Source organism: Micropterus salmoides, unplaced genomic scaffold, assembly GCF_014851395.1.
Source record: "Micropterus salmoides isolate LMB-PRFRI ecotype aquatic unplaced genomic scaffold, ASM1485139v1 Ms_hic_scaffold_20, whole genome shotgun sequence".
Taxonomy (NCBI): domain Eukaryota; kingdom Metazoa; phylum Chordata; class Actinopteri; order Centrarchiformes; family Centrarchidae; genus Micropterus; species Micropterus salmoides.
This window is the reverse complement of record NW_024041151.1, coordinates 4,764,892-4,781,813: the sequence shown is the minus strand read 5'-3', so window position 1 is coordinate 4,781,813 and position 16,922 is coordinate 4,764,892. Positions and strand designations below refer to the sequence as shown.

The 16,922-nt window shown below is 39.1% G+C and overlaps 1 protein-coding gene across 1 annotated transcript; it reads right to left on the bottom strand.

Moving 5' to 3' along the window:
* Window positions 1-245: 245 nt before the first annotated feature.
* Window positions 246-9,871, bottom strand: wdr45 (WD repeat domain 45). Its single transcript, XM_038733724.1, has 11 exons — window positions 9,736-9,871; window positions 9,454-9,564; window positions 9,291-9,365; window positions 7,211-7,315; window positions 6,119-6,224; window positions 5,919-6,013; window positions 5,762-5,841; window positions 5,478-5,686; window positions 3,035-3,136; window positions 2,795-2,940; window positions 246-671 (listed from the first exon to the last, which is right to left on the bottom strand). Exons 2-11 carry the CDS (start codon window positions 9,500-9,502, stop codon window positions 562-564), a joined length of 1,077 nt encoding a protein of 358 aa, XP_038589652.1. The 5' UTR covers window positions 9,503-9,564; window positions 9,736-9,871; the 3' UTR covers window positions 246-561.
* Between the last annotated feature and the right edge of the window lie 7,051 nt (window positions 9,872-16,922).

The window sequence follows — 16,922 nt, the reverse complement described above, 5'->3', positions numbered from 1 at the left end:
CATCTAAAGCATATTTCACAAAATGTCAAACTAGTCCTTTAAAGCTTGTTCTTAACGCCAAAAAGACAAAGGCTCCATTTATACTTGTTATTTGAATCCAGAGGTGACTCAATACACTTCTTACATGTCTCTGGAGAACACTAGGGTGATAGGATCACTACATGAAGATGAATAAAACTTAAAACTACATTTACGTAAATACAATTTTGACCACGTAAACAAGTCAAACAAACACCAGGCCTGTATGTACTGGCTTCATAACAAAAACATGTTTTAATTTCAGTTGGACTTTAACTAGTAACGTCTCATAAATACAGTAAACCATGTCAGGGTTTCATCAGACTCATGATGCACCAAGGTTACAGGCTGTATTTATATTCACACTGCTACATACTGTAGATGCAACTCATTCCAAACACAAAGGACTTCATAAAACAGGCCCCGGCATAAAGTCTGTTTCTCTGCACGTCTCTGATTCTCTCCAGAACACAACAATAATCATTAACTCCAGTCATTTTCATTTGTCATCGTTGCCCTTCCAGTAAGGTCTTTAAAACGGCCTCAGAAGTCATCATCATCGCATATATCCAGATACACGTCGAAGGCCTCTCGGTTGCAGTTTCCATCAGGGGTGAACACGTACTTATGGAAGGTCCCGTCCACACATATGGCTGCAGGAGGGGAGAGGAGTTAAACAACACTGAGTCAAGCGCTACAATACAACGATGTGGTGAATACAAATTATGCAGCTCACGTCTTTGTCAGACACAAACAACTCTTTTCCACATTTAGGAAACTGCCATCTGGAGTGTGGCAGCACTGAGAAGTTGGAGGATGAAAAAATACTTTTTCTCTTTCATTATTTGGGGTTAAGAGGATTTATTGACTGAAGAACATATGATGATGATGATGATGATGATAAAGGGGATTTCATTACATCTAATGTGACTAATACTTTGTCTCTCTCCAAACTAAACAACACACCTACAACAGTGAATAATGAATATTAAGTCTGTTGAGTCAATATTGTAAATTCTCAAATTAAAAGGCAGTATTAAAATAACGGCCTCGGGTCACCACAAACAAATAAAGGCTGATAAAAAGCACTGAAAAAGTGATATGAACAAATGTATCTTAAACAGATGTTGACAAAGTTTGACTTTAGGGACCAAATTGGAAATTGTAAAAAGGTAATAAATTGCAATTTATCTCAATATATTTGAAATCGCAATTAAATCGAATCGCAACATAAATATGGTGATAATATCGGGAAAGTAGCTCGTTACAGGGTTTCTTATCGGACTGTCCTTGATGGGCCTTCATCTTAGGTCAGTTGGGTTCTACTTCCTTCCTCCCTTGGACACTGCGTGATAATCTTAAGAGTTTAAAGTCACTTGTTTCTTTACTGGCTCTTTGTCTTACATTCTGCAGACTGGTTGTACTTTTTTTGTTTGTCTGACCCTTTGCAAAGAATAACATCCTTAAAGACATCTGAATTGAATTCTTTATTTCTAAAGACAAAAAAAATTATGAATGAATAAAAATTGAAATTGAAACACTGTTTATTTTAACAGCAGTAAATACTGTAATACAGAGTAGAAAATGATCTGCATTAGAAACAAAGAATAAATTATTTTGTTTAAGATAAAAATCCACAATTAAGGCAACAGGTTATATATCAGTTTTGGTCACATTGGATTGTTTGTTTTGCATCTACATTTGCTCAGAGCTCTAACTGGATTTATGTTTATCATCATGAAGCTCTGGTAGCTCTGAGTTACTGGAGATACGTCCACCTGAAATGAGTATTCACGGCATAAGTAGTTTTATTAAAAACTAGAATTCACTCTGGAAAGGCAGCTGTGATATGACGATATGATGTGACATAAGGGGCAGCCCTGCTTGTACTAACACCATGTCCCTTAATCATGAAGATCTCTGTAATTTCACAGCCTTTAAGGGCACTTTCCTCCTGCCTTTTCTCTGCCTCTCATTCTCGTGTGCATTTTTTTCTCCACACTGACTGAACGCTGTGTACTGATATGTGTGTGTGTGTGTGTGCATGTGACCAGTCGCGTGTGATGACAGGGATCAGGTTAAAAGCAGGCGGGAGGCTGACTGTCTACTGGTCTATTGGACTGTGGCTGCCCTGTGACAAATTCAACTTTATATTCTAGTTTGACAAGTCTGGATGTCATATTTGGCGCGGTGGCACTGCAGCGGAGAGTGAGACGCGACTGCGGTCTGGATTCTCCTGCAATATGTCGCCATGTCATCGCTGCCGCTGGTTAAATTGACAATTAACAGCAGGCTAAAACAGCCCTCAGTCCAACGGCCAGTCCGCGAGTTTAATCTCCACAGCGTCTTCTTGTTTACAGTGCTGTCTGTAAAGACAATAAGCTTCACGAGTGGACCAATGAGCAAACACTATGTGCAGGTAGTACTCATGGGAGCTGTAGTGTCAAATTCATTTGTTATTTCAGATGATTCTCCTGAAAAGACAGAAAAGTTGCTAGTGGGAGTGACTAGAGGTTGAAATCCACCCGCATTTGGCGGGCTGGCGGGTGTTAATGTCAAGCTCTGGTTGGCAACAAATTTAATAATTATCAATTATTTGTTGCACCCCTACTAGACAATCACAATTGTTTTAGTCTCAACATCCATCATGGCAATCCAGAGGCCGATGACAAATTACTTTGTTCATAAATTACATGTTCAGTATTTCATTACAACCACGTACAGGTCAACTGCACGACCAAAGTGTGAACATCAATAGGAAAAGAAGTTTCCTCACCGATGACAGAGTTGACATTCTTGGACGTGTTTTTTCCAAAAGCACAGATACAGGCGCACTCAGCCGGCACGGTAAAGCTGGCCAATGACCACTGGCTGTCCACGTACTGACCAATCACAGGGCCCACCTTCCCAACACGCGCGAGTCTGCAGGAGGCAGAGGAAAAAAAACCACCAAAACCCTTAACAGCAGTTTGGAGCTCAAAGTGAAAAGTGAAGAGAAGACAGAGGTTGGTCTTACGCAGAGCGGCGGTTCAGTTTGGTGTCTTTGAGTGCGAAGATGTGAACTGTGCCTTTGTCGCTGGAGGCACACAGGAACGACGAGTCATGGCTGAAGTTGATGCTGGAAAAAATAAACAAATAAGACAAGGAGGACTGTTTCCGTGCCTGAGCTACAGTCAAACACAAACACGAATACCAGCAGGAGTAACTCGCATCGGGCTGACCTGTGAGCACCAACCATCACTCGGGTCACACTGGCAAATCATTTTCCTATGAAAAGTGCAACGAGATAACGTCTGTTATGAACTGGCGCTATATATTGAATGGTTTTATGTTGTTCTGTGTGCTTTTTTTATTTCTCTATGACCGTTCCCTGAAACAGGTGTTGTATTTTCTGTGCAGCAGTGAAGCACCTGGCAGCTCTGGTTTTGAAAGGCAATAATTTAATCAGACCTACTGACCAAATAGTGCTGAACATGTCTCCATGCAGGTGTTGCACCTGTTTTTTACTGAAGATCAGCACCACTGACGTTACCAGGTTAAAGCCTGTGAACTCGCTGATCAACACACTGCACTTCCTGCAGCTGCTTTATAATAAAAGGCTCCCGTTTGTTTGCATGTGGAAACCTTTTAAAAGGGGGCACCGCATCACGCAGGTTCAGTTCTCTTGAGGTTCGGGAGGGAAGACTGAAAACACAACCCTGATGACGTCACCAGTTTAGGCTGAAACACTACTGTGTTTAGCCAGAATACCAGAATAAATAAACAGAAAGCCTGGAGGTGTGTAGTTTGAAGTTTAACAAAATATGCTGAGTTGCATTACGGGAAATGTAGGATTCAGCATTTCTGGAGCTTCACCCACACTATAATACTATAAAACGATAAAAAATGTGTTTATTCAGGGTTTCACTGAGAGGAAGGCTCTCCCTGTTACACTTTCACACATGGAAGCAGCCCAGTACAATCACAGTCTGATCACTGGCCCCTGCTGGGGGTTAAGGGCCTCCTCGCTCAAGGGAACTTCAGAGGTGGTAAGAAAGGAGGGCCAAGAGCCGCTTGTTTACTTTCCCCACCCAGTCACTTTCCTCTAGGGACACAAGTCAGGATTTCTGGGGAAAAGGGCTACACAATTAATTATTATTTAATTAATTATTATTTGTTTAACTTTGTTCAAGTTGAGAACACACATTTCGAAATGTCAGTATTTCGCGCATTCCTTAATAATTAAGCAGGCAGACTCACGTACCATTTTTATACATTATAATCGAATTGCAAATCGCACTATTGTCCACAATAATCTGCAACATTGACTTTTTCTCCAAATCGTGCAGCCCTACTGGGGAAAGTCAGGATACATATGTTGACAATTCTTTTTAGCCATGCTAACATGCAGCATAGTTCAGGGATGGCAACACAAGTCAATCTGTCCACCACTGATGTCCAGGGCTGCAACTAACGATCATTTTCTATGTCCATTACCCTGTTGATTATTTTCTCCATTAATCGATTAGTTGTTTGGTCTGTAAAATGTCAATCACTGTTTCTGGAAGCCCAAGATGACGTCCTCAAATATCTCCTTTTGTCCACAACCCAAAGACAGAAAGATCAGTTTACTGTCAAAGAAAATATTCACATCGGAAGCAGATATTTTTTCTGACTCAAAAGAGTGACTCAAACTGATTAAGCGATTAACAAAATAGCTCGCGACTAACTTACTAGTTGATAACTAATCAGTTATTTGATTAAACGTTGCAGCTCTACTGTGGTCCAGATGTAAACATCAAATTGTGTTGAGACTAGGGTGAAACAATTTGAGAAATTTTTAATTCTTTGCATCCATACATTTCATTTAATTCATATAACTATATACAGCGCAGAGACTTATTACTGTGGCACAACGCGCTTACGCTGTGGACAGGTGAAGACGACTTGATTCGATGTCACGGATTGCAAAGTTGAGGAAGAGACAGAAAATAGCGAGGGTAGAAGAAGAGAAAGAGTGTCCAAAGTATGGGATTATTTCAAGTTAAAAGAAAACAACAACTCTGCACAGTGTGTCTGCCACACAGCTGATCCCTGTACCGGGGGGCGCCAAGCAAAAGTGTTTTTTATCCAATTACTTGATGAATCGATGAAATAATTGTTGGATGCAGCCCTCGTTGAGACGTTCATGTTCCCCTCAGGATGAATGTTAACTTTAGTGATCCTAAAACTGACTTTCCATGTTGCGCCATCACCAGGTTAAAATCTTTATTCATCCAATACATATCCCGCCAACGCTCACACCTCTAACCACCTGATACTCGTATTCTCGGTTTTGGAAATTTAAACAAATTGTTGGACACATCTCCCCAATTTCAACGTATGAAAGGGGTGAGGGTTTCAGATGCTGTTTGACCATCTGACTCCTTAACCACGCACGCACGCACGCACGCACAATCCGTCACTTCTTGAGTGCGTACCAGTAGAGCGTGGCCGGGTCGGTTCCTCTGCGCAGCTCCACCAGCTTGTCTCTAGTCGTTGTGTCAAACAGGCGGATGAGTGTTCCTTTGCGAGAGGCTGAAGCCGCCACGCTGCCGGGCTGGTTCAGCGCCACACAGGCGATCTCACTCTGGTGGGCGTTGATGGTAAAAGGGGCAGATGATGTACCAGGCTTGGTGTTGGACAAGTCCTGGAGAAAACAATATTTTTTTTAACATTACCTTTAATACGAACAAGCAAGCGTTTCTCTGTGTTCGTAACTTACAACCAGCTGCAGGCTGCCGCATTTATGACCTGGAAAGACCAGCAGCTGTTTCTCCAGACTGGGACACAAATCACACAGGCCTGGAAAAAAACAAAACAATGAACAGAATCAGACATGATGGAAGAAAAATGTACAGAACAAGAGAAGGACTCTTCACCTTTGGGGTTATCTCTGGTGTCAAACTCAAAAAGTTTGACAGGGTTATCTGGAAAACTGTACACATAGATCCTGTTCTTTAGCACAATGATGATCCTGAAAAACAAAACAAAGACAACTATTTATTTATTATATTTGATTGTTACTTGTATTTCACGTAGCTGGAACTACAGGTGGAGCGAGTGGTAACAGTAAACTCACTTGTCATGCCTCATGCGAACAGCCAGGACCGGTTTGGTGAAAGTAAACTCCAGCACCAGCTTGTCTTTGGGGTCCCGTGACTCCCGAGCGTCGTCCCAGATCAGCACTGAAATGAAACAAGCAATAAAACTTCATTTGTAGTTTTACACTTTCTTCAAATGAAAAAGCAGAGAGGTCGGAGTCTAGATTAGACCAGCACCCAAAAGCACTAACAAAAATCAACAAACAACTCCTGCTGCTCTTTACTCACGACTCTCTGTGATGGAGTACATGCACCACGCCACCGAGGAATATTTTGTTCATGGTTACTCACTGTTAATGAGTAGGTGTTAAACAGGATTTTAGAAATATGTAAGAGGTGGAAATGGATAAAGAAGAGGGGAAATGAACACAACACAGACAGCACACAGTCCCACACTTTTGGGATACTATTAGTTTTCAATTAATTCTGTAATTCTAATTCACATTTGTGACTGTTTAAATTAAAATAACACGCATGTGTATTTTGTTATAAAACATTTATGGATCATTTGACTAATCTATAGGACCAGTACAACTTGTCTAGAGACCAGCAGTTTTCTGATCTGACCCACCAGAGCAGATGGAAAATCTTTTTTTACTGGCCATTAAAGGATAGGTTCAGATATTATTTCCTAGTACATTATTCAGATTCCTTATGTGCACTTAAAGAGTTATTAGTGGCTGTTAAGTGAATACGTTCAAAGATCAACTACAATTTAAAAGATGGAGGACAAAATCCACATTCATCTTCAGCCAAAGCTAATATGAGGCTGCTGCAGTCTGAATTAGTAAACAGTATCTTCGTCTGAGTAGTCGGGTGTATGTTTATCGTCTGTGTTTCTCCTGGAAACAAACCTACATGTGACGTATCCCTCCGCCAAGACACGGCAAAGAAACACAGAAACAAAGGGAATTTCACACTATGAAGGTATCACTATACAGTCAAAACAAAGAGGAGGAAATATAACAACAACCAATGACTGTTTGAGCATACTTTGAAAAAATCTGAACATATCCTTTATTAATAACAACAACAACAATAATAATAATTACTGTCTTCATCTAACTCACCAGATATTTCTGAGAACTTGGGATTTATTCCTCCTCCAACTACGGCCAGCAGGTTGGATCGATGCAGCATGGAGCACAGGGCCACGCTGCCTACCTGTTCATGGTCTGGTTAAAAACACACACACGTACACACTAATTAATATCACAGGTGGACGTGGATAATAAAATGTTTGACCTCTTCCTTTGTAATAAAACAAATGACAGTAGCTGGTTCTGCAAACGCTGCGGGAAAACCCTGTGACCTTTATCACCAGCAGGCTTAGCATTATTTTCAGTATAAGTATTATTAATTTAGCTGTACCTCAAAGGTCCAGTGTGTAATATTCAGGAGGATCTATTAACAGAAATGCAATATAATATCCATTACTGTGTTTTCAGTGGTGTATATAATAATATATAATGAACTGTTAGGTTTTTATGACCTTAGAATGAGACATTTCTATCTATATATACCGCGGGTCCTCTTACGTGGACCTCGCCATGTTGCGCCGCCATGTCATCGAGTGCGTAGTTTCTCCTGCTCATTTTCAAAGGGATGGGTGAGCGGCAAGTGAGCCGTTGTTTGTAATCCGCATCCCTCACCACTAGATGCCACTAAAACTAAAACACACCGAACTTTTAAAGCTGGGCTTGGCAACATATTTAAGAAGCTTCACTTTACATCGCAACAGCAATCAATAAATGAAATGCTCTGACACAAAAAGAACAAAATCTGTATCTGTGGCTGTTGCAGGACCAGTGTGTTTAGGGGGAGTGACTTTGGAGGGAGGCCTAAAGGGAAGAGGTGGGATTATCTCAGTTGGATAAATCTGAGCTGTCTCTTGCTGGTTTCTCTAACGTTGTCTACCCCAGCTTTAAGTTTACGTAGTCACCTGCCAAACTAAGACACAAAGAGATGCAAATTCCTGCCCAGCGGCACACTGGACGTGGTGGGTGTGATGGGAAGCGTGCGGCCATGCGACAGATTGCTTCCTGCCGTCACAAAGTCGCGTGACGCTGTGTTGCGATTGCGTTTAGATTGTCCTGAAAATATGTGTTTGTTACTTGATTGCAGCTATTGTTGTACTTTACTATAAAAAAAAGTTAGCAGACCATTGCCCTGATCAATCCGACCTCTATTCAGAAAACAAGCATTTAAAAACTTGCTGTCTTGCTGAAAGACCTGACTAAGCATGAATTCATTAGTTTAACAAATCGGTAGCTATTTTGGCATCATTTTACTCATTTAGCTGATGCTTTTATCCAAAGTGATTTACATTTGCTATTTATGTCAGAGGTCCACGTCTCTGGGGTTAAGTGTCTTGCTTAGGGACACATTGGATGTACTGCAGTGGGAATCGAACCCGGGTCTCTCACACCAAAGGCATGTTTCTTACACTTACTGCACCATCGCCCCCCAGTTTTAATTTGTTTATTAAAATTATTATTGTTGTGTTTACTCGCATAAACTTGCATTTTACCCGCGTTGTATGAGAACATCAGGCGAGTAGTCTAGTGATCAAACTCATGCGACGGGAAGATTCAATTTGCGTTTGGTCTGAATGCACAGTATAAAATGACAAACTCTGGGAATGTGAAGGTTTCTTTTCAGACTTGATTTAACATAACTACCTAATTACAGCAGGTAATTAGAGCAGCATGGGGGGTGATTAATCATACACACCTCAAACTCACAGCTCTGACAAAACAAAACAAGAAGTATTTTAAGAGGATTTTTATGTAACAATTGTTTTGGCGCAATGGTGAGGCTGAGAAAGAAGTAGAGCAGATGGTCCATTAATCTGCAGTATGATTCCCAGTTCCTCCCGTCCCACTTTTACCTGTGTGATCCATTTACTTTTTCTATATTTCTATATTTATGTTCATTTAAGCACCAAAATACCTCCTCATTTGTGAAATTGCACCTGGCAATAAACCAGATTCTGATTCTTTTCTGCCCTTGTTTTGTGGTTTTTCTCTCAATGTCATAATCGTTTGTTCTTATATAACTCATGTTGTGTTGCATTTTATATAATGTAACATAAAAAATATGGTAATACTGAATTCACCCCACCTTTTACTGACAGTAAAGTCCACTCACCCAGGTGGCCTTTCTCCATCAGAGGCTCCACGTTGTAGATCCTGACCCCGGTCTCCATAGCACAGCAGAAACAGCCTGTAATTGTGGAAAGAGAAGAAAAACAAATATACATATATGTCAAAGCTTTGTTCCAACATGCAGACTTCAGCTTTAGTTAGCTTACTCTGGTCCTGGTTGAACTGCAGGCTGTTGACTCCTCTCTGCTGAGCCATGGCTCCTGAACTAACGTGATGTTACCGGTAAACTACAGCTTCAGCTGGACACAAAGCACAACCTGTGACAGAGGAAGAAAAGAGACTTCATTTTCCTCTGGACGTCTTCAGCTGACAGCTGAGCAACACTGTTGTAACGTTAGCTACAGTTAGCTAGCTCAGTTAGCATCGGCGTGAAAGCTGAACTGGCGTCTCGTTTTCACTTCGACCGTCTGAAATATGTAACGTCTCACCATGAACACAGACCGGAGCCGCCGGAGAGAGACTCTGAAAACAGTAAACACGACAAAACAGTGTGAAACACCACAACAGAGGTGTTGCAAGACGTCGATTTGTTTTTGTTTTCCTACATCGACGTCATCGACACGTGTTTCCGGTTTTGTTCCGCTTCCTGTTCTTAACTTAAAAATAATTTTTTAAATGAAGAAACAAAAACGAAGAAATGTAAATGAAAAAAAATTACTAAAACCCAAACTACTCAATTTTTTAAAATATATATTAATTTTTTCACTTGCCTTAATCAATAAGCCCTGAAGAGGTTCCAGACTGTACAGCACTGCTCTGCTCTGTGATCATATTACCTGTGTGTTGGCACCCTGTTTGCTTTTTATTGATTACTTTAAAGGCTTTTCATTATCATTTTAGATATTTTGACTCCATATGAGCCTTCTCGTGGTCAAAGATCTTCTGGCAGGGGCCTCTTGTCTATTCCTGTATCCAGACTTTTGAAATAACCCTAAAGAAAGGTGACGGGTCTCTTTTAAAAACGTGTTTTTACTGGAAAGCATATTCAGATTTTATCTGAGCTGCCAGTCATTTTACTATTGTTAGCTGTCATTTAATCATTTTATCATTGTTTCCTTGATTCATCTTTCCTTATGTCCTGTGGATCCTTATTCTTTCATTCTGTATTTTATTTCACCTGTACTTTATTACCCATTGTGATTTTCTTTGTATTTTATGTGTGATTTATGTTGCAATTGGTGTCTTTGTCGTAACTCAAAAACGTATTGCACTAATTAGATATTTTTATAGAGGTAACTTGTATCTGTGTTTTACTTGCTAATAGTCATCAAATGTTTTTACAAGCAATGTTAAAGTCACAATATTGATTCAAACACTAGATGTGAAATGTTACATCTGCCCCCACATGCAGGGGCGATAACAACATGCATAATTCCTTCAAATAGGATCAAAATAAACCAAGAATATAGATATAGTTAAAACAATTTAAGATCCATTGATATTACTGCTCAAAAAGGTGGTACAAGGTAACAGCCTTCACTGAGTTGCCAAGCTACAGGTCATTCGTATAAATGTTTAAACTGAAAACACTTTTCTGACATTATTACAAAGTTATTATTGTCTATTATTTTCTATATTGAGCTTCAATACTATGCTAGTATTACAAACCACAAATCATAATAATGTTGACAGTATTACAGTATTTAAAGTTGGGATAACTTCTCATTTGTAGACAATGACGATATTTAAAGCATGAGAAATTGGCTCTTGGTGGGAATTGAACCCTGGTCCCCAGACTGAAAAGGCCAACGATTTAACTATTGGACTATGCTGCAAAACACACTATGTAGAATATAGATAGGTATTTAAACTGATCACAAACGCTATTCTAAAATTATCAGCAAAAATATATATAGGCCTAGTGATGTTCTTTCTAAGCCAGACACTATTTTAAATGGTGTAACTCCCCATGACAAGCTACCCTGCTAGCTAGAAACAATGGAGCTAATGTTTGACAAAGATATCAAATGTTAGACAACAGAATGGTCATAAAAAAAAAGACAGATTTAAATTCATAGGCATCGATGGTTAAGACAGGATGAGAAAAATACTGTAGATGAACAAAATTACTTTCATAGCTCAAAAAAACCTTGACAAGAATGTCTCATTGGCTTGTCCTTTGGCAGGCAAAGAGGGATGGCCACGGAGAGCGTGTATGATGAGTTTCATGGTTCTGTCTCGTTTCTGACTGGTGCAATTTGAGATGTTACAATTGCCCCCTGGTCTCCCCCACTTTGTACACTGTTTTGATGAGTGTTATATAAGTAAAGCTTATCATTATTGTTATTTATTGTATCATTTTAAAGCAATTTTACATCTTTTAAAAAACATTTCTTCAACATTCAAGCTTCTAACAAGATTACATTGTACAGATATGCAGTATTTCTCACTTTGTTATTACGAGAAAGGTACTACCTTAATAAAAATGCAACGCACACGGGAAAGTTACATTCTTAGGCTTCAGGCTGGTTCATGTAGGCTAGAATATAATTAAAAAAGAATTAAAATAAAGACTATAAGCTCAAAGATAAAATGGGCAATAAAAGACATCTCACACATCCATTGTGCAATCTTTAATGGAGTAATAGAAATAATGGAGTAATAGAAATATAAATCTATAATATATATCTATATCTATAACATTTGGGAATGTCATATAATAATAAGAAAATACATGTCCTTAGCTAAGGTTAATGTAACTTTGTAAATTAAGCTTTATAATGAGTGTTGCAGAACCATATGGGCCCAATTAAAAAACAAAAATCTCCATATCACCGTTACACAGGATTTAATTTTCACAATATGTGTATGCAAAGTTATTCTATGAGGGGAAGACAATTTGGAACATATAAAAATGTGTGAGACGACCGCGAGGGACCCTGTTTTTTAAATTCAGCCAATGGCTCAAAATGTCTGTGCACATTCCTCATGATGAGATGTCACCATCTGTTGTCCTAACCATTTGTGCTCTGTTACCCTTCAGGATACTGTTTTATTCCTTCCCTAAATGTCCTCCTCCTTTCTTTTACAGCCAGGGAACTGGTTTTATTACTGACATGAATCCTAACAGGGAACAGAAGTTTATGTGGGAAACATGTTTTGCACAATTTTTATTCAAGCTCATATTTATAGAGAATAGCATTAATAGCTTTAAAGTCACAAATTTAGTTAAAATTGTGATTGAATTGAGATTGTAAAACTAGATGATTACCAAGATGAGATCCATTTACCTGCATGTTTGGGTCAATAGCTGTAACCTCCATTATACTTACCTGCTGGATGGTTTGTGAAGTGTGTCCACCACTTTGGTCCAGACTGAAATCCGAATTCAGAATTTTTATAAATCAAACAAACAATCAATTGATTGAGTAAATAATCTGCAGATGAATCCGTAATGAAAATAATGATTTCAGTTCGATATGAAACACTTACTTACATAAATGCACGAGTATTAATAAAAATCTAATATATAATAGTTGAACAGTCACAGGATAAACTTAAAGGTTCAGTGTGTAATATTTTTAGAGGATCTATCGACAGACATGCAATATAATATCCATAACTATGTTTTCAGTGGAGTGTAAAGACCTTACATAATGAACCGTTATGTTTTCATTACCTTAGAATTAGCCATTTTTATCTACATAACTGCGGGCACCCCCTTCTATGGAGGTTGCAGTATTTTGCCGTCATGTTTCTACTATAGCTGACAATGAACAAACAGCACGTGTCATCACGGCGTTCTTCTTCTGCTTGCATAACCCTAACCCAGAAATGTAGACGCCCGTCACTACACTGAATCTGTACAAAGAAGAAGAAGAAGAGGGAATAATAATAATAATAATAATATGCAGTCTCTGAGTAGTCTTCTGGTTTATTAGAAGTAAGAAGAGAAGTGACATTTTGGCAACTGAAGGAGAACATGTGTTATTTGCCTTTCCCGATCTTATTTGACTTTATTTTATCCCTTTTATTTTATTGTATTTTACTAATTTTATATTAATTTTTCATGCTCTTATCTTGTTTTTTTGTATTATTCTTTACACTTGTTAAAGCACTTTGTAACTTGTTTTTGAAAAGTGCTCTACAAATAAGGATTATTATTATATTATTATTATTTAGCACGAGAGCCGACAGCCTGTGGATCTTTATACCATGAAGCCAGACAGAGTCGGGACAGATACAGACAGCTGACGGCAGTTGTGGATTTTCCCAGATGGAAAGCCATAATGTGGGACAGATGTTTTCAAAGCGGAGCTGCAGTTGTCTGCTGGACAGGTAATTAGCGATGCAAATGAAAGCTGTTTGAAAGCTTTAGCTTGAAGCTGGCCATAATCACAGAGAGCTGCGAGTTGTTTCCCCTGTCAGTGGTATAAAATATGTAGTTGGATTAATTTCATGTCTCCTACTTATTCTCCAGCCTGTGGGTTGGCTTTGCCGATTATGTTAGCGAGACAATCAGCTGATCAGTAAAGTTAATTGGCAATAAAACTGTAACTTTAGCTTAGAGCATGGAAGCATCAGCCAGCTAAACGTTTACTGCCCTGGTAGAAAAATCATGTAAGCTTAGTTGGATTGGTTTATTCCCCAGCCCTGGCTTTGGCTTGTGGTGTAAAATATGTAGTTGGATTGTAATTTCATGGAGTTCTTCTCCAGCGCTCTGTTATAGCTTTGTTAGGTGGACAGAAATGCGCCGTTACCGTCCTGAGACAAACTGCTGATAATTATTATTGGCAATAAAACGGTAACAGCAGGGAACCTCAGATCAGCAGCTAAACTTCACATTTTACTGCCCTGGTGGAAAACATGTATTTCTTTTTACTGCTAATGGTGATATATAACAAGACCATGTCCCTATCAAGTCACCAATAATGTAGACTTTCCAAATTTGCATTATATTATTATTGGATATTACTTTCCCACTGTGCACACAAATGTGTAATTTGTACTTTTACATGCTAAATGCCAATTAAAAATGTTGCACTGTTTTACTACAAGATCAAATTATGGCTGTCAGCACTACTTTGTGTTTCTGTTGTATTTAAAAAAATTAAAAAAGACATTTTGGTAGGATTTGCAGATTGCTTAACTAATTAAGCAAAGTGATAGGAGCTTTGATCATCATCTGACAATGCCTTTGTAAACTTCATGTATTATGAGGTTTATAATGGGCTGTGGTGCAGAAACAGTGAGGCTTACATTGTCCTGTCATCTATCAGTGGTCATATTGATGCACTAGATGCGCCAACATGTAAAATAATGTGGTATGAGTATGAGACATCATGTAGCACTTAATTTCTTCATGTGGCTGTTGTTTATTAATTAAAAAGTAACAATAACATTAAAAAAAATATTGGTTTTACATAATTTATATAATTTCTTAATATATCTATCTAAAGAAACCTAATTTCTTGACTGGCAACTCTCTGCTATCTCATAGATGACGTCTTTCTCCTTTCTCAGGCACAGTAGCTATACTACTTGCTTGGATAGGGGAGGGGGGGCAATTTGCAACCCTCACCACTAGATGTCACTCAAACTTACACACTGAACCTTTAAAGTACATTTTTTCTGATTATACCTACTTACTTTTACTTAAAGTTTTAGTGTGTAAAATTTAGTGGCGTCTAGTGGTGAGGGTTGTGAATTGCAACCATCTGTCCAGTCTACCCCTGCCCACTAACCTTTCAAAGAGCGTAGGACAGCTACGGTGGCTGACACAGCACAAAAGGTGTCTCTTCTGACACAGCAGAGTGGCCAGTCAGGAAATTAGGTTTCTTTAGGTATATTTATAAAGAAATTATATTTACTAGGGGTGGTGATGGCGCAATGGATAAAACACACACACCTTTGGTGTGGGAGACCTGGGATCAATCCCCCACTGTGACCCGTCCACCAATGTGTCCCTGAGCAAGACACTAAACCCCTGGTTGCTCCAGAGGCGTGCGACCTCTGACGTATATAGCAATTGTAAGTTGCTTTGCATAAAAGCGTCAGATAAATGGCATGTAATTATTTAGTAAAATCATATGTTATTGTGACTTGGCCACTAACATGGAAAATGTGAGCCAAGAGTGTGAAACACTGTCACTGTTTCTGCACCACAGTCCATTATAAACCACACATAAATAAAGTTTATACAAATATTGACAAGGGAAACACGTTCATTCTCTCTGTGATTATGGACCGTCGCCAAAACTGCCCACCAACAATAACATCTGGCCCGCTGCCAGATTACAGTGTGGTGACTTAAGTAGAGGATCTGGAACATAACCAAAAGCAAGTTAGCATTGTCAATGTGAGTAGGAATGCACTGATCCAATAAACTGGATCACTGTTGACCCGGATTATTAGGTGGATCGGGTATCAGCCATGATGTGACCAATCCACAATGCACAATTTCTTTGTCAATTTAGCTAGTCAATGTTCCTGCTGTCAGTTTTTTCATTAATTCACAGTGGGTAGGGATTCAGTTTACAGGTATACAAACTTTAAATCTTAGAATAAGAGAGCACTGTTATTGTAACATCTGATTTAAAAGGCTAAGTAAAGTTTGTTATTATAAAATTATTATTATACTAGTCCAACCTAATCCTACAAATCATCACAACCAAAATATAATTTTGAAAGGCCCCAGGCATCAGTAGAGCTGTAATGAAGAGCAGCAGCCGACTTGACTGAAGGATGACACAAAGACAGACAACAGGTCAATAACTCCTTTAATTAACCAGGCAGACAAGTGGGTGTCTAAAGTCACAGACAGTTTGCAGAGCTCCTGCATGAAGTACGCAGCGACTAATGCAGGCTCCCAAAGGGCATAATGAAAAAATGAAAAAGAGTACACTAAACGTTTGTGCCATCTATATCATTAAATCAAAAGACTTGTTTAAAGATCATCCGTTCATTGGCTGATCTGTTGACATATTATGAGGACAGTTACACAATAATCCTAACTGGATGAGATGGATTATGACAGTGCTGAGCTGAAAATAGCACTAATAGCTGAGAGGGTGTGACCTATTTATGTTTTTTTTGCACAAATGATGACAGAAGTTAACTCTGGCATGTTTTCACTATTTCTTTCTTGACACAAACAGATTTAATTGCAGAAACACAAGAAAGGAAAATGGGTTGAGGGCATTTGCCAAGAGAGTTAAGCCTTGTTGACGTTACATGATTTTAAGCCCAATTTGCAAGTCACAGAGCACACCGACAAAAACCCTTGATCGGGGGAAAATCAGCGAGTGATCCTATGCTGTATAGCTGCAGTACCAGAAGCTGCATTTCAAGACCCCCGCGGTCCTAGGACCACATTTCTGGGACCCTAGATTTTTGCAACAGCATCACCTAGTGAACTGGAGGTGGTCATGCACAGCAACATGAAGGAGGTTGTTGTGCAGATGTAGGGTTAACCGGTCGACATGCACAATCACTGACTTAGGTTTAGGCACACACTCAGTGATGGTTAGAATTAGGGTAAAGGGCTTCGTAAGGGCTGTCAAAGCCTTTAAGACTAACAGAGTTAACTAGCTAGCAATGTCAATGAAAACATGGGTCCTACAAATGCATAAATACATACTAGTCAAGCTCGGCACTCGATCATTATGTGTGAACT

Excerpts from the sequence above, each read along its gene's own strand:
- wdr45 (XM_038733724.1), bottom strand. The coding sequence starts at position 9,502 with ATGGCTCAGCAGAGAGGAGTCAACAGCCTGCAGTTCAACCAGGACCAG. Across the intron at positions 5,687-5,761 it reads GCGGCAGCCTGCAGCTGGTT|GACTTGTCCAACACCAAGCC; the intron begins GTAAGTTACGAA and ends TGTTTTCTCCAG. Across the intron at positions 672-2,794 it reads GAATGTCAACTCTGTCATCG|CCATATGTGTGGACGGGACC; the intron begins GTGAGGAAACTT and ends CCCCTCCTGCAG.